Below are 21,535 nucleotides of genomic sequence, written 5' to 3' on the forward strand. Positions count from 1 at the left end.
GGGCTGAGGGACCAGCTGCAGAATTGGATCTGCAAGTGCCGGGGGAGGGGGGAGGGGGGAGGGGGAGGGGATGTCAGGTGTCATAGCCACAGAGGTGTGGAGAGTGGGAGGACTGCCATTAAATGCCTATTTCTTTTCTATTTAAAACAAAATAGCCATGATTTTGTGATGTGAATGGACCCTTTCTTTAATAGAAGGATAATTACAAAACTAAAACATCCTCTCATACAAATAAAAACTGAGTTGTCTTTAACTCTCCAATGCTGTGGACTTTATCAAAATTGTAAATTTCTCTTCAGTCTACTTGTGTGTATAATATTTAAGTTACATTCATAAAGGAATGCTATCTAAATGCAAATGATAATTTTAAAAATTTCAAATTTAAAGAATTTTCTGTTTCTGAGCCATTCCAACGACTCATTCTTTAGAACAGCAATTTGCAACCTTTTTCACCTCATGGCACACACACTAATTCTTAAAATTCTGCTACACACCATGAAATAGAATTTCCACCAATCTGACAAGAAAAATTGGTATAATTTTGGTTCATTCACACTGGGCGGCTCGATGTGTTGGCCGTTGTCATTTTCGTATCTGACTAAGGGAAAGGAGGTCAGTGCTCTGACTGCATAGTCAGGTACTGCGTGTTTGAAAAGTTCCTGCAAATCGCTGCCCTAGATCACAGAGCAGCCTGCAGCGTAGACTGACCCACTGATTAAATGCATCTGCTGCCGGCTTCATACAAACCGCCTGTGGTAGCGCCTGGAGCAGAGCAGGCATGCACCGTGGGAAAGCCGTCCGTAGCGCCATTGCTAAGGCAAACGCTGCTACTAAACAGGTATTGAAAGGCCTGCACCTGCTGTCAATGTCACGGCCAGACCTCCCCCCCCCCCAGCTTTTATGTAATAATCACATGTAGCTAGAACCGAGCACTGAGGTAAAGTTCATAAAAAACAAATGGCTCAGGTAATAGGAAAACACAGCGAGCCCAGGAGACAGCAAGAGACCTGAGGACATTGCAGCGTGGAAGGTGAGAGAGAGCCTTAAAGATGAGCTGTAGATAGACACCTGTTAGTTATTTCCATCATGTCCTTTACCTGAAGTCAAAGAGTGCCAGGAAGGCTGGGCGGGCAGTGAGGGGACGAGTGGGAAACCGGCATGAGAAGCTTGCCCTCGGGAGGCCTGTGAGGGGAGCTGGGGTGAACAGGCTGCCCTCTGCGGTGAGAGGTCCAGGTCTCCGGGTTTGGGAGGACATTGCTCCTACAAATAATGTGACAGCAGGGACTGGGGCCTCCTGTGGTCCTCTGCTGCCATCCCTCCTGTGACGCTGGGCGGGGGGGCGGGGGGGGGGGAACCACACCGCCAGGGAAGCTGTAGCTGTGCCTGATCTGTGATGGCAGCTCTGCCCCCCTCCCTTTTCAGACTAAGCTAAAGCAGTAAGTGACCCAGTACTCAAACTGGAGGCCACACCAAAGCTCCACACCAGCTGCTGGATGTAGCTGAAGTGACGCAGTAAATGACAAACCCTAAGGCGGCAGAGAGGAGGTGACCCCAGCTCCTTTCCCTCCCCAGGGCCTCATGGACCTGCAGCTCTTTCCAGGAGAAGAGGGGCTTCTTAGCATCACCTTCCTGACAGCCACAGTTTATCAAGGAGCCTCCTGTGTGCCAAGCCCTGCGTGAGCCGTTGCATGTCATCTGCCAGGTAGACGGCAGGGGACAGCACTCATCCCAGAGCCCATGGCTCAGCCCAGGGCAGGAGACAGGCTTCAGACCGGAAAACATGACCCTGAGCTGTAGCCAGTGCCGAGAAGGGAGAGGAGGTTGTGAAGCGCGCGTGTAGCCAACTGCGGGGTCAGGGAGGCCTGGAGGTGTGGGAGCGGCTTCAGTGTTTGGACAGGTTCAAGCCTCGGACTAATGAGAGAGCACAGTCCTCTCGTGACAAAGCCACGTGCAAGTCCCAGCCTGGAGGGCAGAGCCCTCCCAGCACAATTATAGCCAAAGGCTGTGGTTGTAAGCTGAACCTATGGTCCGAACCTGTGGTCCCATATGGCTGAGTAATGTGGGCTCCATAGAGCTCAGGTGCATGTAATTGAGTAGAATTGAAACCCACGGGAACGTTGTAAACATCTTGACCACGCCCTTACTTTGCCTCGTGGAATCTGGCTATAAAATAAAGACTCGGCTTGTAGTCTGTGGCTCTGTCGCTAGCTCTTCATTAGAGAGGACAGCATCCCACCCAGACCCAGCTTTCTTCTCTCGTCTGTCTTTTCTCCATCCTTCACCGCCCCTCTCAAGCTCACCGAACCTGGCTGAGCTGGCGCGGCACATATGGCGCCCAGTGTGGGGCTGAGTATGCTATGGCCGTGCCAGCTCGGCACATGGAAGGAATGCCGTGGAGCTGCTTCAGTGACAAGAAAGAGAGCAGATGACCAAGGTGGCTGGAAACCCCCTTGTCACACTGTAGGTCTGCCGGGGGCGGGCTTCCTAGTGGCGGTGCAGGGCCTGGGTCTCCTCTCTGCCCCGCTGCCCATGGTTTCCGTTCCCTTTTAAGCCCGGGTCCTTTTATGGTTACACGGTGCACCCATAAGAAACAGAAACGTATTTCTCCCTCACGTCGAGCTGGTTGTATCTGGGATAACCTGTACTCTGGTGGCAGGGAAAGAGATCCAGCCCTGAGACTAGGCCCTACCTCTGTCTAACCGAGCCACGGTGGCAGAGAGCCTGCCAGCTGTCCGCCAGCACACTGCGCTGGGTTTCTAGCAGAGCAGGCAGCCACCTGGAGTGAAGATGGCATTGCTCAGCTGTCCCACACCTGGTGTGGCCCTGTGACTGGGCTTGAGCAATGGCACATCCATGGAAGTGACCGGTGTCATTTCTGATCTCGATCCTTACAGGGAGGGGCCTGGCTCCGTGTCCCTCCTTCCTCCGGCTGCTGGAATGTGAATACGATGGCTGGGTGTCTACGGCCTCCCAGGGATGACGACTCAGCCACCTGGACGGCCAGCAGTGATGATGCATGTAAGGCGTGATGCTGGCAATGACGACAAGGTAAGGTGAGGTGCTATCGTACATCTTGCTGTTGTTATCACTGTCATCCTCACACCTTGATGGGCCACCAGAGGAATTTATTACTTCATGTTACTTCGCATCGGCTCAGTTCCCAGGTGAGCTGTGTCCTCGCTGGCGAGGCTGGTCTGGCACCTGTAGGCTGGCGCGTCTGTCCTAACTTCCCTGCTGAGTAAGAGCATCTTTCCCAGGCCTCCCGCAGAAGTCCAGGGGTAGGAGGCATTGCCTCGTTGTCCTTTTCTGGAGCCAGGAGGTCAGGTACATAGACTGAGGATGGATGAGAGATGATCCTCTAAAAAAAGCGCTGGATTAAAAAAGAAAAAAAAAAAAAGGATGTCCCTGTCATTGATACAGCATCTGGAACAGTGTTGGCACCTGGGAAATACTAGCAAGGTGTTCATTTTCAAATGGACTCTGTTTTTGAAACTTTCAAATATGTCGAACTCCAGCTTTCAGACACCTTTCCCGGGGCTGCACGTGGGTGACTGAGACCAGCTGGACCGAAGGCGGGTTCGAGTGAGGGCGGGCCATAGTCTGTGGTCTGTAACGTGCCTCAGGTCATAGGATGGAACCTGTGCTGAGTGTGGGAGAAAGCTCGTCACTTTCCCCCCAACAAGCCTGGATGTCATCCGAGTAAATGACCCCTCGGTGCTATTTGTTTTCTTACTGATTATCATAATGCTGGAGGCAGTTACTCTCTCGCTCCGTTATATTGGAAGTGTGGCTAGATGCCAGAAGCAAGAATGTGCCCCCAGGTGGTCCGGTCAAGCAGAACGGAATCGTTCTCACCCCGGCTGCCATTGCAGAGAATAACTGTTACGATGATGACAGTCGCCATGGGCGTGTATTCTTCATCCATAAGGAAGGACACCTGACAGGACCGGGGCATCCGCACCTGTGCTCGGCTGGGAGCACGTTGTCTGGGAGCGGGCATCACAGCGCTCACGCCCATAACGGGAGCCACGACCAGGCGCCCCACTTGGCCTTTGCCAAGCGTCTGCTGTCTGTTTCCCTGAGCACAGCTTCTGAGTCAGTGAGGTTAAGCTAATTAAACAGCATCTATAGCCTCTGCTGAATGGAATAAGGCAAATTCGGCTGTTAATTCCCTGCAAGGGTTTCAAGTTACAGTGCAAATGTTTCTGTTTTTATTTCAAATCCCTACGCAGCCCAAGCATGGGAGACTCCAGGGTGTTCTAACCAGCCGAGAGCCTCATCTGCCTCTCTGTTTTCCTCATGATATTTTACAAAATAAGAAAGAAGGAGGGTTATAATAGCACAGCAGTGAGCTCTTACCCTTCAAAAACAACCTGCATAATGTTTCCCTTTTCATTTCATCAGCTGTCACTGACCTTCAGCAGCACCAGCGAACAGCCCTTAGAGTGCAGGGCCTGCATTTAAGTCCCCCTCAAGCCCCTGTCGGGGGCTGGGCGGATGGCTGCCACTGCACGGAACATTAGCAACCTCGCTGTTCCAAGTATAGGCCTGTAGTTCTGAGGGCTGTTTTTTTTTTTTTTTTTAAATAATAGGAATAAAAATGTCAATTAGAGCCTTTAGATTTCTACCAGAAAATAAGGGATCATATTGTAAAAAAAAAAAATAAAATAAAAGGAAGTGGTCATTTCAATGGAGTGACTATATTTCCTCTACATAAAAATACTTATGCTAGCCCTGGTCCCATGCACCAAAAAGTTGCTGGTTCAATTCCCAGTCAGGGGACATGCCCAGGTTGTGGGCTTGATCTCCAGTGGGTAGGAGGCAGCTTATCAATGTTCCTCTCTCTCATTGATGTCTCTCTCTCTCTCTCTCTCTCTCTCTCTCTCTAAAAGTCAGTAAAATTATTTTAAAAAATACGCTAAGATTTATCAACTGGAAAGCACTAGAAACAGGCAATGTTTATCATGTCCCATTGACATTTTCAATCTAATGACTTGGATCTACTGTAGCTAAGGCAAAACAGGTGCGCCCTGTAATCTCTGGAAACGAGATGCTCTCTTCTGTGAGAATTTAAAGACTAATATGGCCACATTTGAGAGTCATTATCCTATTCCACATCCGAATGACATGAAATTATGTCGCTGAAGCACACACACAAAAATGCCAATTTACATAGGATAGTCACCTGGGATGCTAAAGGGAGGTGGGCAAGAGCTGTGGACGGAGAATGGTTGGGAGTCTCAGGGGGACCTCAGAACCCCCTCTGACACCCATGTGGTGGAGAGGAGCAGAGCTGATACTTGGAAAGGCGACAGGAAGAGGAAGCCAAGGAACCTTTTTCATTTGGGAGTCACTTTTAGGATCACCCTTCACTGCTCTTATGGTTGCCGTGTTACCAGACGGGGTCTGGGCCTGGAGCCGGTCTGTCTGGGGCTGGCCAGTAGTGTGTGAGTTCTTGGCATCATGCAGGAAAGATTTCACAGCACACGTTTTTGAGAGTATGGTTATTAAAGCTGGGGACAGTGAACCGAAGGAAGGGCTTAAGGTAGAAGAAGCAACAGGAGAGAGAAAGAGAAAAAGGGGGCCTTGGAGACAGGTTCAGGGGGTGAGCCCGGGATGCGCTGCTGCTGCCAGCTGCTCCCCAGGTTGCAAGTCTAGGGGGGACCCTTCGAGTTTAGGAAAAAGAGAGCAGAGATACGAGGCGTGGGCGTGCTCTAGGGAGAGCACACGTGGTTCCTTTGTCTTGAGACTTTTTGTCTTCCTTTGACTGGTGGGGAGCTTAGAGGAGGTCTCAGGGCAGAGACGTACCAGAATAGTCATTGGCTTCCTAGATGTGTTCTTCAGGATGCCGGTTCATCAAAATGTGCATATAGAGGGGCCAGGGGTTATTTTCCTGTTAGCTTCATTTTTAAAGGATGTCATCAAAAAAGTCAGTAAAGGTATACTAATTAGGCCTTTCTGCCCTAGCTGATCTGCAATGTGCAAGCTATCTGCCCTCAGTGTCCTGGTTAGGGAAGACCAAACCTTGTGATTCATTAGCTGGCTGTAAATTGTGCGAACTGTGTGGCCTTGTTTAATTACTTTTTTCTGTTTCCCTTATTCCATTTGTCAGGGAATTTTCCTAGCTTCTTACTATCCTGCCTCACCCACTCCATTATCTTATTAGAATACTTAGCTGGAAGTTACCCGGGAACTACTCTGACCAGATCTCATATTCTATTTTTCATCCTCATTCTTCTTCTTCTTAATCAATTGATCGTGGTTTGAACTCTCATTGTTTCTAATGTACTAACTCTCGACCACCCTCTGTCTCCTTCCTGTCTGTTGTTTCTATGGGAGTCACTCACCAACTCTTAGCTTTAAAGAATCCAAAAGTATTAGCCCAGTCACGGCACATCCCCTTTCCTTTTTGTCTATTTCTGGAGCACAAACAGGATTCCATCTCACGGAATCATCACTTATAGCCTGCCCTACGAATTTAGGCACTCATTTAGGTACCCGATTAAATACAGTCTCAGACTGGTCCCTCAGTGTGTGTGTGTGTGTGTATGTTTGTGTGTGTGTGTGAGAGAGAGAGAGAGAGAGAGAGAGAGAGAGAGAGGGAGAGAGAAAGGGGGGGATCTGGGTGGCTCTCTTATTCTCGATGCATGTGCTCCTTCAGATTGTAAGTGCTTACAAGTAGAGAGGATGAGCAGTGACTTGAGCGTGTATTTTAGAGCCAGAACTGTGTTCCAATAGTGCAATTGCTCATAGGAACTTTGTAGGTCACTAAAGCTGTCTAAAGCCAAATTCTTCATCTTTAAAATTAGACAATGATACTCACCCCTCTAGACAGAGCTAGCAAGTAAGATTTATGTGAAATGAGCAGCATACAGGAGACTCAGCAATGATTTCTCCCTGTGCTTGTAACCTCCCTCACGTCACCCATTCCAGTAACACAATTGTTTAGCTCAATTTTGGTTTGATTGATTGACTGATTGACTAATAGGCAGATTAGAACAGTTGGGATAGTCTGGCTAATCAACCAAATCCCTCCACCATGTCCTCTCAATAATGTAAATTATGAAAGTTTTATCTCAATAAATCACTTAAATTACTAACCAATATTTTATTTTTAAGAAAATGCTAATGTCGAGAAGATAGGGGCACCATATGTTTAGGGTGACTCTGACATACTAATAAAGTTATTTGGGAAGGTCTAGAATGTGAAAAATACAGCATCTAGTTTATATTTGACTAGAGGCCCGGTGCATGAAAATTCATGCACTGGAATGGGGGTCTCTCAGCCCGGCCTGCCCCCTCTCACAGTCCGGGAGCCCTCAGGGGCGGGAGGTGACCTGGGCATCAGGGGAAGGTGATGCCCCATCACACCTCTACTGCTGGCAGCGCTGGCAGTGTAAGCCTCGACTGGCCCTGGTTACCTGAGCCTGGGGGGCTGGGAAGCCGCCATCTGGGAACCCGCCATCAGAGGCTTGCCTGTGCCTCGGGCTGACCCTGGGCGACTGGGCAGCCCCATCTGAAGCTTGCCTGCACCTCAGGCCGGCCCTGGGCAGCTGGAGAGCTGAGGGGACTGGGGGTCTCCGAAGGCAGGCACACGGAGTGGCCGGGCCCATGGGCCAGCCTTGCTGCGCGCCTGCCACCCCGGTGTGGCTGAGGGAACTGGGTGCCGCCATCTTTGAGGGTGTGGCAGTCAATTAGCATATTCCCTCCTTATCGGTTGTGGGCGCCGCCATATTTGAAGGCGTGACAGTCAATTAGCATATTCCCTCCTTATTGGCTGTGGGTGCCGCCATCTTTGCGATGGTGTGAGGGTGAATTAGCATATTCCCTCTTTATTAGATAGGATAAATTTGCTTACTGTCATTTTATTTGGTTTTCATTTTTATTAATTAACTAGAGGCCTGGTGCATGAAATTCGTGCACGGGGGGCAGGGTCCCACAGCCCAGCCTGCAATGACGCCAGCGTCCCTTGCCCAAAGCCACCGGCCCAAGGCCCCTCCCCTCCCTCCGCACAGCCAGGGCACAGATGCTGGGCTCACATCATTGCGAGCCCAGCATCCCTCACCCCGGCCTCTGGCCGGAGGTCCCTCTCCTCCCCTCCCTCATGCGACCGGGGTGCGGATGCTGGGCTTGTGTTGCCGAGGCGACGCCACCAGCGTCCCACCCCAGCCACTATGGGTGCCGTCATCTTTGTCGCGGAGTGACGGTTAATTTACATATTACTCTTTTATTAGATGGGATAGAATTAGAGATGGTAAAAGTTGTTGAAGGAGCATGTAAAACACAGAAAATACAGGCATCTTGACCTCATACCCTAAATATCATGGTCTTTTTTTCCTAATAGTAAAGCTATGGGGATTTAAAAGTGATGCCAAATGCCAGCAGCGTATTGAAGTAAAAGTGTCCCTCAGCCCCAAAGAATCCCGGCCCCCGATGAGCTGATGTGGGGACAGTTATAATAGCACTTCTGGTAAAGAGGAAGGAGTGAAACCCTAGACGTGACCGAGGCGGGATTTGTTGGTAATCCTGGGGCGCCTCAGTGGAAGTCAGCGCAGTGACTCAGAGCCTGTGACGGGCCAGCTGTCCCAGCCCCGGGCGCCCCGCGTGTGGTCCCCATTACCACACCCCAGGGAAGCCTGGGGTGACGGCCACACAGCTGCTTCCCTGGCAAGACCTCATCCCTGAGGCAAGGGGAGCATTTTGTGACTTTATCTTCAGTGCTTTGAAGTCAGTGGCACTGGGTCCAGTGAATGGCCACTGTCACCTCCTCCGGGGGGGCCTCTCTGACTCCTCTGCACCAGGGCGAGGCTGCTCCTCTAGGTGCGCCCACCACACCCTGTCCCCACCTGGACGTGTCTGATGTCTGTCTCCTTCTCTGGACCATGAGATCCTTGTGGCAAGGATATTATATTTTTCTATGTCTCCCCAGCATTCAGCAAAATGACACATAGTAGGTGCTTAAAAAGTGTTCACTGAATGAAAATTAAAGTTATTTCCTATGGCTTTCCAGTCAATCACGTATAAAATTTTATTTTTTTCTGACAACAGCCCAAGCTACATCGTTGGCTCATTGGATGAGATCATCCAGTGGTGGACTGCTTGAGGACTGAGCTCAGGACCTACAAATAGGACCCGCTCAAGGCTGGACGTGATGGGCTTAGTTTTACCTGCTTTTCCGGATATCATGTGCAGGGACCCCGCACACAGAGCCTTCAACGTGTTCATGCTAATTCCATACCAAAATAATAACAATAATAAGACAAGAGGCAGCAATGTGTATGTCGATTTCACTACCCGGATTTTGACGCTCAGAGCAGAGGCCTGCGTGGCGCCTGTTTCTTCCCAGGGTGGAAAGCCAGGGGTGCGGCGCTGGGCACGCCTCGCAGGCCTCCCTGGAACGTCCGGCCAATGGGGCGGCGCGGGCGGTATAAATAGCCCCGTGGCCGGTATAAATAGCCCGGAGGCCTCCTCGCTGGGATTCCTGCCGCAGCCCAGCTGTCAGGCCGGGGCTCAGGACGCGCAGGACGGCCGCCAGGCACAGAGCGGGCCTCGCCGCCCACATTCCTGTGCAGCCATGTCGGCGCTGGAAGACGGCCGGCCATTCGCTCAGCAGCTGTCCAACGTCTACTTCACCATCCTCTCCCTGTTCTGCTTCAAGCTCTTTGTGAAGATCAGCCTGGCCATCCTCAGCCACTTCTACATCGTCAAAGGCAACCGCAAGGAGGCGGCGCGCATCGCGGCCGAGTTCTACGGCGCGGCCCCGGGACAAGGTACGTGGCGCCCGCTCTCTGGTTTCATCTGAGTTTCACACGCGGTCCTCCCACCATCCACCCAGCAGGTGTCATTTCTCTGACGGGTCGCTTCAGAGGGGGTCTCTTATAAACTTCTTTTTTTTTAATTTCTTTATTGATTAAGGTGTTACATATGTGTCCTTATCCCCCCTTCCCTCCCCACTCCCGTTTATGCCCTCACCCCCTGGAGTCTGTGTCCATTGGTTGGGCTTATGTGCATGCACACAAGTCCTTTGGTTGATCTCTCCCCCTTCCCCCCACCCTCCCCTACCTTCCCTCTGAGGTTTGACGGTCTGATCGATGCTTCTCTGTCTCTGGATCTTATAAACTTCTCGTTGTGGAAAATGTTTGCTAACTCCACGGTTTCACACAAAAGAAAAAAAAAGTACTTTGCTGTGGAAATGTCTGAGTTAGTAAAAGGCAGGTATCTTTGCAAACTAGATGAATGGGAACACACTTTTAACTATACCTTGTTCTGGCACGTGTGGCTCCGGTGGTTAGAGTGGCATCCTATACGCCAACTACCTATACACTGTTCTGTGAATAAATATCTTAAAATTGTAAACACTTCATTTGCCATGGTTTTACAGGCTTCGATCACTGATCCCACTTCTATGGTCCATTAACATATAGCCAAAGTTTTATCATTTTTAATTCTCAAGTCTTTAGGCATATGGGAAAGCGTTTATTTAAAAGAGAAGATTTGGAGATCTGATGTGTTTGTCACCGCTGTTATTTTACCAAGATTAACCACTTGATTATAGAATAAAGCGCAACGTATAAAATAAGATTTACGGCGTGTGCTTTCCTGGTGGCTTGTTGTTGCTTTGCTGCATTTGTAAGAAATGGATGGTAAGAGGATAGAAAGATGAATTAACAAGTGTGTATGTGTGCAGCCAAGAGCATCCGCCCGTGCTTTCCAGAGGAAATTGAGGTATGATGCCAAATGAGAAACAATGATTTGAATCATAGACTTTAAAGGTTGTAAAACCATTTCTGTTCGATCGGTCTGATACTCTGTACAATCACAGTCCTTGTGGTGGGTTTCAAGGTGACATTTTTAGTTCTGATGGTCTTTTGGTTAATTTCAGGTGTGAAAATCGGCAGGCAAGCACACACGTTTTAGATCCCAAATATCTCTAACGTAACTTAAATGTTCAGAATCTAAATATCCTACCACGTAATTATAGAATGTAATTTTTTTCAAAGCACTTAGAGTGGAAAACTTGACCTCTTAAAAATCTGATTTCTTCCATTTTTCAATTTGTGAAAATAATTCATTTTAAACGTAGGTTACCCTGTGTGTTCATGGAAAGCTGAGTAAAGGCCGGAAATCTTTTTTTGGTGTATGAGGTAGATCATGAGTATATTTTTCCCCATAAAGAGTTTTCTTATGGAAAGTGGGGGAATCTAACTGCCAGTAGGCACCTCCCAGGAGGAAGGTGGGCCCCGGAGGAAAGAGGCAGCGTTTGACCCTGCGCCCCCCAGCCTGCTTCAGAACAGGTGTAGCGATGGGAAGGTGGCAGCGTTTCACTGGTAGACCGAATATCTTGTTTAAAAACATCAAACATCGAAGACTAGATTTTAAAACAAAACCACATTTCCAGACACCAGACTAAATAGATTATATGATCATGGTCCCAGCGTTTACCTCTCGGGCAGCCTACAGCTCATTACCGTGCTTCATGGTCAAATCTTGTCTACAGATTAGGAGAATTGCCCCATGTAAAAACCGAAAATGTGGGCCAAAACGCTATAATTTTGTATGTGTGTGAATTGATGAGGGTTTTAGAGGCAGCTATGGAAGCTCATTTTTTGCACATATTTTGGTGCAAATAAAATGCACCAATTGGCTTCTCTTTCGCCTGGGCTCAGTGTGATGAAGCTGGTGTGGCAGGCATATACGAAATGGCTCCCTGCTTTTTACGAGTCTGTGTTAAGATATCTGAGAACTCTAGGATTATTTCCCAAAAAAGGGAAGAAGGAAGTTAACACTCACTAATAGAAAACCCTTTTCCTAGGAATATAAAGTTGTTTACAATTTCTGTTTTGTGTTGTTTTGAGTGGTGGATCTCTTTAGCAAAATTCTGCCTTCCAATATCTTACATTAATCTATATGTTAAGTAATGGAATATATTATGATAATTTTATTCAGTGTAAGCATAATTAGTCTCCTTTAAAAAATTTTTTTTGTATTGGATTATCAGATACCTTGCAAACACTTTATTGATCTCCTACATCTAAGAATTCATTCTTTCTTGCCCAGGAAATTATTATTTTCTTCATTTTAATGTAGCTTGTTCTTTTCTTTACTATAAATAACTATCTTTATATTGATTACATTTTTATAATGAACTAATCAGGCTCAATTATCTTTGTTTAATCTGGCAATTTCCTCCTTCCTCGGAGAGATTATCACCTTTACTCCACTTTGAGTTGGGTTTCTCTTTCCTCCTTTCAAGACTTAGCCAGATGGCTCCCCAACATTTATGATGTGGGGGTGCCAAATTCCATGAAATAGGAGCTCGTGTGTGTGTTTTCATGTCCTTCATAATCAGAGAAGACCCTGCTGACAGCCCTCTGGATGTCCTCCCGTGAGCAGCGTGCTTGGTAGGAATGAAAGAACGTGTCTTAGAAACTCCCGCAAATCAGCCCCTCGTACCCACAGATGCCAGGTGGTCTTAAAGCACTTTCCCAGCAGGCTTGAGACCAAGGGATGAGTACACAGCAAGAATGCAGCACAGATAAATGGTAGCTAAAGTAGCTTAAGGTTATTTTCTTCTTGATCTTTATTCCAATAAAACGAAAATCCACCTTTTCGTTTTCTGTACCAATGACTTTTATCAACGCCACCATCAAGTAGAAGGGACCCCCTTGTCACACTTTGTTGTGTAACTACCGCCTGTATCGTTCCTGCTGTTTAAGGTCCTGGTGACAATCTCTATGTACCAGAGGTCTAGTCCATTTCTAAAGCTAGCCCTGGACTTGGAGACTGACTTTGAGACTAACATAGTTGAAAGGTGTTTTCAACTGTGCTGTCAAACGGTACAGAGAGCAAATGAGGCTGTGGGGAGTACATGGGTTTTCTGAAGTCACTCCACGGTCCCAGAAGAATTCATGAGCTGTAATATTCCAGGGACACCGCGGGAGTTAGCTGGCTCCTCTTTTCAGTTAAGGGCAATATTTTCAAGTTCTATCTTAGGCTCTGAAGGAAGTTCAGTAGCTTTACCCACAAGTGGACTGGGCCCGTTCTAAGCACTAGTTTTTTGAGCACCCCTGATAGCAAGGAACTAAAGAAACAGAATATAACAAAGACAAAAGGTACCGTTCCCACCTGTAAGCTTTTTATTCTAAGTGAGGAGATAGTGTATCAGCATATAATAGTGACTTTCCAGATAGACTTATACCAAAGGAACCTGGTGAATGGGAAGATGAGTCTCAAATGTGGACTTTCAGAGGTATGCATGGTGAGGCAGATCTTGAGTTGACCCGAGGAAGGAGTAGAAGCATGGATTTAAGCTTAGACTATTAAGAGACAATAGATTTGACTGCAGTAGAAGGTTTATGAAGCAGAAAAAGATGTTAATAAATTGGTCACAGATATGAAAGAATCTGAACGGCAGGCTAAGCAATTTGAACTTTGAAAGCAATAGGAGTCATTGAGAGTTCCTGGCATGAGTGTGTGTGTATGTGTGGTCAGGGGGTGAATGGGAAAACACATGCATAAAATCCTAGTTTAAGATAGACTTATATACTCATGGTCTTTGGAGTTGGGCAATGGAACAGGCTTGGATAGGTAGCTGAGGAGCTCCCTGCCATAAAGAGGTGAGACCGAGGCTTGTTTGTTGGTGCTGGCACAGATAGAAAAGAAAGAATGACAAGAAATATAAATTAAAAAAAGAAAAGAAGAATGGATGAACCTGATGATTCCTTTCAATAACATTGGCAGAGAGAGCAAATGTTACCTTAGGGAACTGACTGTCTCCCAGAATTCGATTGAACATATCTAAAGAAAAATATGTCAGTCACGAGGATTCGTTGATACACAGGCAGATCTGTGGTTTCCAGCCACCCCAGAGAGGTGGGGCCTTAGCTGCTTAGCCGCCTCCTCTCTGGTGTTAAACATCAGGGTAAATCAACTAGAATCTGAATTCTGTTCTTGCATTTGATTTATTTACTGTATTCCCCTTTGTCCCACCTTTTCAACGCCAAGCCGCCTCTGATTATTACTTGACTCTCCCTCTAGACTTGTCCACAGAAAGAGAATGTGCTGGTTTGACCCAGCACTGCATTAGTCCATCCGACACTAATGGTCCTTGTTGTAAATTCATGTACTTGAGTCTTGATGTCGGTCCACAGAGTTTGTGCTCTGTGAGTTGTAAGCGCACCCCTGAGATGTGAATTTGCTCCAGCTTTGCTGCCAGATCAGGTTTCCAAGCCTGTGAAGCCATGGGCACATCCTAGACTGTGGAAAACTCATCAAGGCACTGTCTCTGCGAAGCTGCTTGAAAGACAGTCTCGTGACTCTCAACCTCTTCGGCCCTCTTTTCATCGCTGAGACTTTCCGTAGAATACAGGAGAGATGGAGCATCATCTCATGCGATATTCGTGTTTGTAATTTGATAAATTTGGATCTAGGGTTGCCATTAAGCATGCAGTTTGTTGTTGTTTTTCTTGAGCTGTCTATTGTTGATACTTGGAATTGGGCTACCGAGTAAGCCTTTCACCACAAGTCAAAGTACATGTCATTTGGAGAATAGTGTGAACTGGGTGGGAAAGCAGCTAGAATTTTATATAATGTCATGTCATTTTTTTCTCCATCAGTAACGTCCATCCCAGGTCTGAAAGCTACGTCAGGAATTTAACTTTGTGCAGATGCTGGCAACCGCACACAGTGGCATTTATCACGCCTGCTTCTGAGGGACACAGTCAGGTGGTTTTCGGTGCTGCTGTGTTGATTAGATATGAGGTTAGTTATGTTAGGAACATTTCTCAGAACCTCAGCGGTGAGCAATTTCAAGAGGCAAATCTGTAGGATGGCTTCCTTCCTGGTGTTCATTATAGAAAGGCATTGAAGATGTGAGAGCGTGGAGCACATGTTCTCCACTTAGGCGGAGCACTGCCTAAAATAACCTGGATCAATAGAACTGCTCTTCTATGATAAAAGCATAACATTATAATCGAAAGTGCTAACGAAATGTTTTTAAAGAGATTTTCATTTTACCCAAGCTCTACTAATGTCCAGGTATGCCAGGCCACTTTTGGGGAGGAAACTAATTTTATCGCATGAGTGTAAAATGGAATCTGGGAACAAAGGCTGTCACTTTAATGTGTTAATATCTTTCTTCTTCCTCCATATTTGGAGAATCGCATGAATTTGTGGAATTAAGGAACTTGGCATGGTTGATGATAGCTTAGGAGGGATCCGTTTTCCTGGGAATAACCTTCTCATGCCTTTTGTGCTTCTCTTTCTTCCTTTGGTCGTTCAATTATTTGCTCATTTATTACAGTGTTTTCTTGTGTATCTTTTATGTCAAAGGCACTGTGCTGGGCATTAAGGATAAAATATACAAACACACCACTGTCCCTTTCCTACAGGAGTGTATAGTCTAGTGGGAGAGACAGACAGATAACTAAGTCATTTAAAAGCATCGTAAGTGCTATTTTGCATGGTTAAGGAAGGGGCTGTGGGAGCACAGAGTAGAGAGTACAGATAAGAATGCTTCTGCCTGGGATATGGTTCTTAACTAAAGGCTGTACCAACAGCAAGCATGCTCTCTCCCATAGCATGCACGGTCCTTAGTCATAATGCTTCCCAGTTCCCCACTTTCACTCCCATGTATTTTCCACCTCTCAACCTACTGATACTATTATTTCTAACTCACATCTCCTGCCTAAATCTTTACCTAAAGCCTCAGAGATTTGTTGTTAAAAGAATTTATTTTTGGAAAAGAACAGGTATGCTCATTGCTTATCCACTAAGCTTTTGGAAAATTAAAAGCATTTCGGTGATATTTTTCAGAATGAATTTTGTATATATTGATAGATGCCATTGTTATACTCAACTCTGAAATTTTTATATAGTAAGGACAGTTAAAGAATGAAAACTGGGTCTCTATTTTCTGCTTTCCAATTTACTATCTCTTTTAGAAATGGTAAATTATTAAAGTAAGCACTTTTTTCTTATTAATTGACCTAACTGAGAGTTTTATATTTAATTCAATTCAATAAATACTTGGATACCTACTCTATTCCTGGCACGATATTATGTGACACATGTTCGTAGTTGGATGCCTATGAATCTGTACATATGTGGCTGTGCATATATATATTTACTTTTTACGACATATGACTTGCTTTTTGAGAAAAAGAAGACTTAGGTGAGTGGAGCCAAACCTTGTCCATGTCAAACACCCAAACAGCAAGCAAGTAGAAATTTGTAAGGTGCTAGGGAAGCAGTTTAGTTCTGCAATGAATGTTCCCTAACGAAGTCCATTGAGAGTATCAGGAACTTCATGGAGAAGGTAGAACTTACAGTTAAACTTCTAAGACAGATCATATCTGGTTGCAAGTAAAGATGAAACCAAGCTGAATATAAAGAAAAAGAGGACGTTTAGGACGCGGAACTAAACAAGCCTGGTTCATCTGCGATGAAGAGTGAAGATAACCCTTAGATAAGGACGCATAGTTGGGTGGTTGGTGTCAGTGTGAAAATAAGCACACATCTTCTCAGCGTGCACATCCAAACGTAATAGCTCCAGTAAGAGCTTTCTAATGCCTTTCCTGGATTTCACCTACAAAAAGGAGTCATTAGCTAATGGTGGAAATGCTTACCACCAGAAGCATCTTACAGAATCCTTGGTGTAACTTCATGAACCACGTCTTGGAGAAGATAGAATGCCTATGTGACACTGACCCCACAGTGCACCTACTCAGAGGGGCTCCGTGGCAGTTCCGTGGGTTCCTGCAACAGTCTTAGTACATGACACTCATTTCCTCGCCTGGAGGAGGGAGGAAAGCTTAGCTCCGGTGACAGACAATCCCTGTCCTTGAAAGCAGGTGGAGCATTTGGAATGCCTCTTCCTCTGAAACCACCTCAGAAAGTTTTGGAAGGAAGTGTGCCCAGCCAGCTCAGCCAAGGGTTGGAAAGCCTGAGTGAGGGCGGCGAATGGATGAAGAAATGACAAAGAAATAAGCTGGGTCTAGGGGGATCTCCTGTGCCTGGCTGAGGCCACAGAGAGAGATCCAGAGGCAAGCTGAGCCTTTATTTTATAGTCAGAGGTAAACAAGGTAGTGGTCACCATAGTTACACTGTTCTTGTGAGATTTGCTTATTTTGGCAGCACTTGCTGCACCTCCCTTAGCCCATTAGCTACCCAGATAAGATCTAGGGAGAGTCATAAGGTCAAGCCTAATTATGCTAAGAGGGCTGTGCCCTCTAAGCTGGGACTTATTTGTGGCTTTGCCAACAGGTCAGTCCAAGGCTTAACCCTATAGCTGCGACCTACAGGGAGGGAGGGAGGGAGGGAAGGAAGGAAGGAAGGAAGGAAGGAAGGAAGGAAGGAAGGAAGGAAGTGAGGGAGGGAGGGAGGGAGGGAGGGAGGGAGGGAAGGGATTTGCTAAGCTATGTGGACTTTTGGCCTTTCTTCTTTACCAGCTGCACAAGGAACAAATCCTCCATTCTTTCCAGCCTTCTCTCAGCAACGCTACAAAGCAGACCATTGGCTTTTAGACGGAAAATGCCCAAAGAATGCCAGGCCCCGGCACGGGAGGCTGAGGGAGGCTCACACATCGTTGGCACTTCCAGGGGGCCTGTGATTAAACAGGTTCACGCTGCGAAGTTGAGGTTGAGGGTGAACATATTAGAGTGATCTTTTTTCTCAGCCTCATAATTCTCCACTGGTTACTGTGAGACAGGTTTTAAAACTCCGCCCTCTGAGTAGATTTAGGAGTTTTCTAGAAGAGCGTCAGGGACCAAGAGGCCGGGGTGCTGTGAGGGGACAAGTTTCCCACGTGCCCCCTTCCCCTCTCTAACAGAACACCGCGGCTTTGATGGACCTTCAGAAGTTGGGCTTTAGGAGGAAGTTTTCTCTAAAGAAAAGGATAAAATGAGGATTTAAACAAAACTGTCCCAGTTTATGTCAAAGATAATGTAAGTTACATGCATCTCTCCAGAACCTGACCCCCCTGTGAAATGAGTCATAGCTGAATATCCTTTCAACATTCTTTCCGGAGGGTTAGGGATACAAGTGAGAGGCCCGGACGCTTCTTTCTCCCCCGGGGCAGCTATGTCCATGTCTCCACTGCCTCCTGAGCAGGACAGAAACGCCCGGGGACGCAGGCCCTCTTTCCGGAGGCCTTGTGGTCTCACCGCGGGCAGACTACAAACCAGCTGAAAGGTGAAACCCAAACGCCACCCGTGGTCGTAAATAGAAGCACTGGCTCCTCCGCGTCGCCAGGTGTGCAGCTGGGTTTAGATGAGGACGGAGACCCAGACAACGCAGGGGAGGCCGGTGGGTGGAGAACCTGCCCTTGGCCATCAGGACCTGCCCGGGTCCCTGCTGGCGGGCCGAGCCAGGTAGGCAGCGCCACAGGCTCAGGGAAGCCCTGCTGCCTCCGGAGAGGCCTCGCCCCGGGAGAGCAGGGCGATGGCGAGCAGTCGGGATGCCTCTGAGCACGCACTCCTCACAGCAACAAGCGCACTTGATGAGCCGGGAGATGTTCCGCGAGTTCTGTTTCCCGACTCTGCCTCATTCACGGGGGAGAGATGAGTCCTGCCGCCCATCCGGTCGAGTAGCAAGTGATTTTTAGAATGAAATGACCCACCCAACAAACTTCCGAAATCGGGAGCTTTGTGTCTTACTTCCCGCCTGAGCCACAGCCCAGAACGGAGAATTAGGAAAAGGAAAAAGGCCAGTTCCCTTAGAGTTCAAGTGCCCAGAATCGCAGACCCACTGAGTCTGAGAAAGAAGGACCGCTTCCCCATAGTGACCCCCAAGACCTGGAAAACCGGGGGGCTCATCAAAATGCAAGTGAGCATTTCTCCCTGTCGTCATGATGAAATAGCCCATCTAGTAGAATCCAGGGTAGGAGCTAGGTTTTGTGGCTCCTTGTCATTCATTACTCAAATCCACAGAACAAGAGTGGTTTGGGGTAGAGAGACTACGTCCTGTGCGATGAATGTTAAAGCAATACTTGCATATCTAATTGGGGTGATATGAGAAGAATGCGAAAGCAAAATCTGTTTGAATAAGCTCAATCCTTAGGGTCTCCTGGAAGCAATGCTAATATTTGTTTTGAAGAATTTTTATTTATGCAGGTTCATTCAATTTGCATAAATGTGCATAAATGACTGAGATGCTTAAAATTATTTAGAGCTAGATTTTTAAAAGTACATACAAACGGCCACAAACCTGGTTCTAAAGCTTTAGCATGAATATTTTGATTATTGAAAAAAGAAGCTTTGGGGAAGATAAAGAATTTAATTAGAAGGGAAAAAATGATGTTTGTAATTAATCTGAGGCTCACGAGGCAAACGTGATTCTTGCCAAATACTTGGATCCTGAATTGTAACCCGACTACAGGGAAAAACAGCTGTTACTCGGAGAAGGAAATAATTTACTAAGCAAGTCACTTGGTCCTTGAAATCGCCACTAATGGCAAAGAGGAAAAACAATGCCTTGGATATTGAAGAACCTCAGCAATAAGAAAAGACCTCAAATCAGCGGGAAATGGGCTTTTAAAATCACCTTGCAGACAACCTAGTGGTTTAGCCACCCGACGTCTTTCTATTATGGTTCTAGACTTTCTAGCCGTGGCTGTGGTCTTAGGAACTGTTTAAGGTCCGTAGCCCTCAGTGACTTCATCTGTAAAATGGGGATGGTGGGTGGATGTTATTTCAGAGGGTCATTGTGAAGTTTCTATGAGATATAATTTATGACCTCAACCATTTGCCCCTGTGTCTGGCAGGTAACTAACACTCCATACATGTTACATTGTCCTTTAAACATGTTCAAAACCAGGGAAGAATGCCACCATGTAGTAACAGGGAAGCATCAGTAAGAAAGGACAGCGGACGTATAACTAATCGTGTTCCTGAACAGTTGCCAAAGCTCAGGCTGACAGTGGGACTCAGCTGCCCAGCAGGCAGGCGTTCTGCCCCAGCTCCTGTTAGCTCCTCAGGGAGATGTTTGCGGGACTTGAGTGGCTGCTTTTACGTTTATGTCGATTTAAGGATGAACTGAAGCTCAGAAAGGCCAGGAGGTTGTCGGCTTGCTCAGTCAGTCACCGGAAGAAGTAGAGCTTTGACCACCAGCCGCGGCTCCCGAGTCTCTCTCCTCAAGCCCATGCCTGTCCCTCTCCCCGGGGTGGGGACCTTTTGCCAAGCGCCATTGGATATTGATGTCACCACTCGCTTCACTAACTCACTGAATACAAATGGATGCCGCTATGAGAACACCTAGGTTCCTTGGAGTTCGAGTCCCACCCGCAGTTGCCTCGGCAGGGCCAGACCCAATGCTTCGCAGGCCTCATAGGAGCTGTGGGCCGGACGCTCCCCACCCCTGCGTCTGTCACACCCGGGGGGCCAGGCGATGGCACAACGGGGCCTCGTGCTCAGCAGGTTCCCGTGCCGGCCACACGCTCTGTCTCCTGGCCCTTTCCACGCAGAATTTTAACTATTTAAAAACACCTTCCAAAAACTCAAGCAAAAATAAACAGTGGGTTCTGGGCCTTTAAGACACAAGCTGTTCTTGCCAGGCAAGTATTTTCTCTGCCAGGCTTCACACACAGGACAAGCAGGGATTCTGGGGCCCGTGTGGATGGAGCAGCGGCCAGCAGAGCCACGCTGCCCCGTGCCAGCGGCCAGGCCGCTTCCCTGGGAGCTGCTCTAAAGGGACTTGCAGATTCTCCCCCACGGTCCTGCTCTTTCTAAGAAACTCTTCTTGCCAGAACTTCTTTGGACAGAAACGTATTTCTGGGGCAAACCTGGGTCAGATCCCTGTTGCCGCCTCTCCCGTGGGAACACCTGGTTTTCTGGAAGGGCGTCATGAAGCCGCCCTGTGAGGCTGATAGTGAACCTCCCGTCTCGCTTAGGATGGGGGCATAGAGCTTCACCTGCAGCAGCGACCCCCCAGGTTCCCTCCTGCTCAAACTTTTTACTCTCTGGGTGATTTTTATCCATTCTTCTGAGTTAAACCCTTTAAATACTGATGACTCTTAATTTCATATCTCCAGTTTTTCTGACCCCCAGACCCACTTAGATTTCTTTTTTCCTTCCTTCAACAATAAATGCAAAATGTATCACAAGGGCTTGGGCCTTGGATTATCACTTAAGAGACAAATATTTAAACCAGCTATGTAGACACTTCATAGACATCTCAAGCTCAACATGCCTAAAATGCTCAACCCCACCTCCAGCCAGCTGTTTCTCTGTTCCTTCCAGGTTTAGTTCCACCATCTACCCAGATGCCCAAGACTGAAACCTAGGAGTGTTCCTGAACATGTCTCACCTCCCATACCTGTCCTAGTGCTGTTTCCCAAATATTTCCAACTGATGCATCCTTCATCTCACTACTGCTACTATAACCTAACTCATAGTGGCAAACTTTTATGACTCGAAGTGCACAATGGGTTCTAAACTGGACCGGAGGCCGGAACAAAAGCATGGATGCAGTGTTGGGTGATCGTATTATAATTCCAGTGTAACTCCATACATAAACGGTTACCGGCCTTTTTTTTTTTTTT

At 47.3% G+C, this 21,535-nt stretch overlaps 2 protein-coding genes across 2 annotated transcripts in view; one reads left to right on the forward strand and one right to left on the reverse strand.

Annotated features, from left to right (window-relative positions):
* SPCS3 (signal peptidase complex subunit 3) overlaps nucleotides 1-3,955 on the reverse strand; it is a 22,563-nt gene extending 18,608 nt beyond the window's left edge. The window contains exon 1 of the mRNA XM_023763929.1: nucleotides 3,856-3,955. Within this exon, the coding sequence (XP_023619697.1) occupies nucleotides 3,856-3,955 (100 nt within the window). The remainder of the gene's footprint in view (nucleotides 1-3,855) is intronic.
* ASB5 (ankyrin repeat and SOCS box containing 5) overlaps nucleotides 1,592-21,535 on the forward strand; it is a 57,001-nt gene continuing 37,057 nt past the window's right edge. The window contains exons 1-3 of the mRNA XM_006100303.3: nucleotides 1,592-1,702; nucleotides 2,895-3,053; nucleotides 9,049-9,770. Of these exons, the coding sequence (XP_006100365.2) occupies nucleotides 9,152-9,770 (619 nt within the window). The 5' untranslated portion in view covers nucleotides 1,592-1,702; nucleotides 2,895-3,053; nucleotides 9,049-9,151. The remainder of the gene's footprint in view (nucleotides 1,703-2,894; nucleotides 3,054-9,048; nucleotides 9,771-21,535) is intronic.

Source organism: Myotis lucifugus, unplaced genomic scaffold (assembly GCF_000147115.1).
Source record: "Myotis lucifugus unplaced genomic scaffold, Myoluc2.0 scaffold_309, whole genome shotgun sequence".
Lineage (NCBI taxonomy): Eukaryota > Metazoa > Chordata > Mammalia > Chiroptera > Vespertilionidae > Myotis > Myotis lucifugus.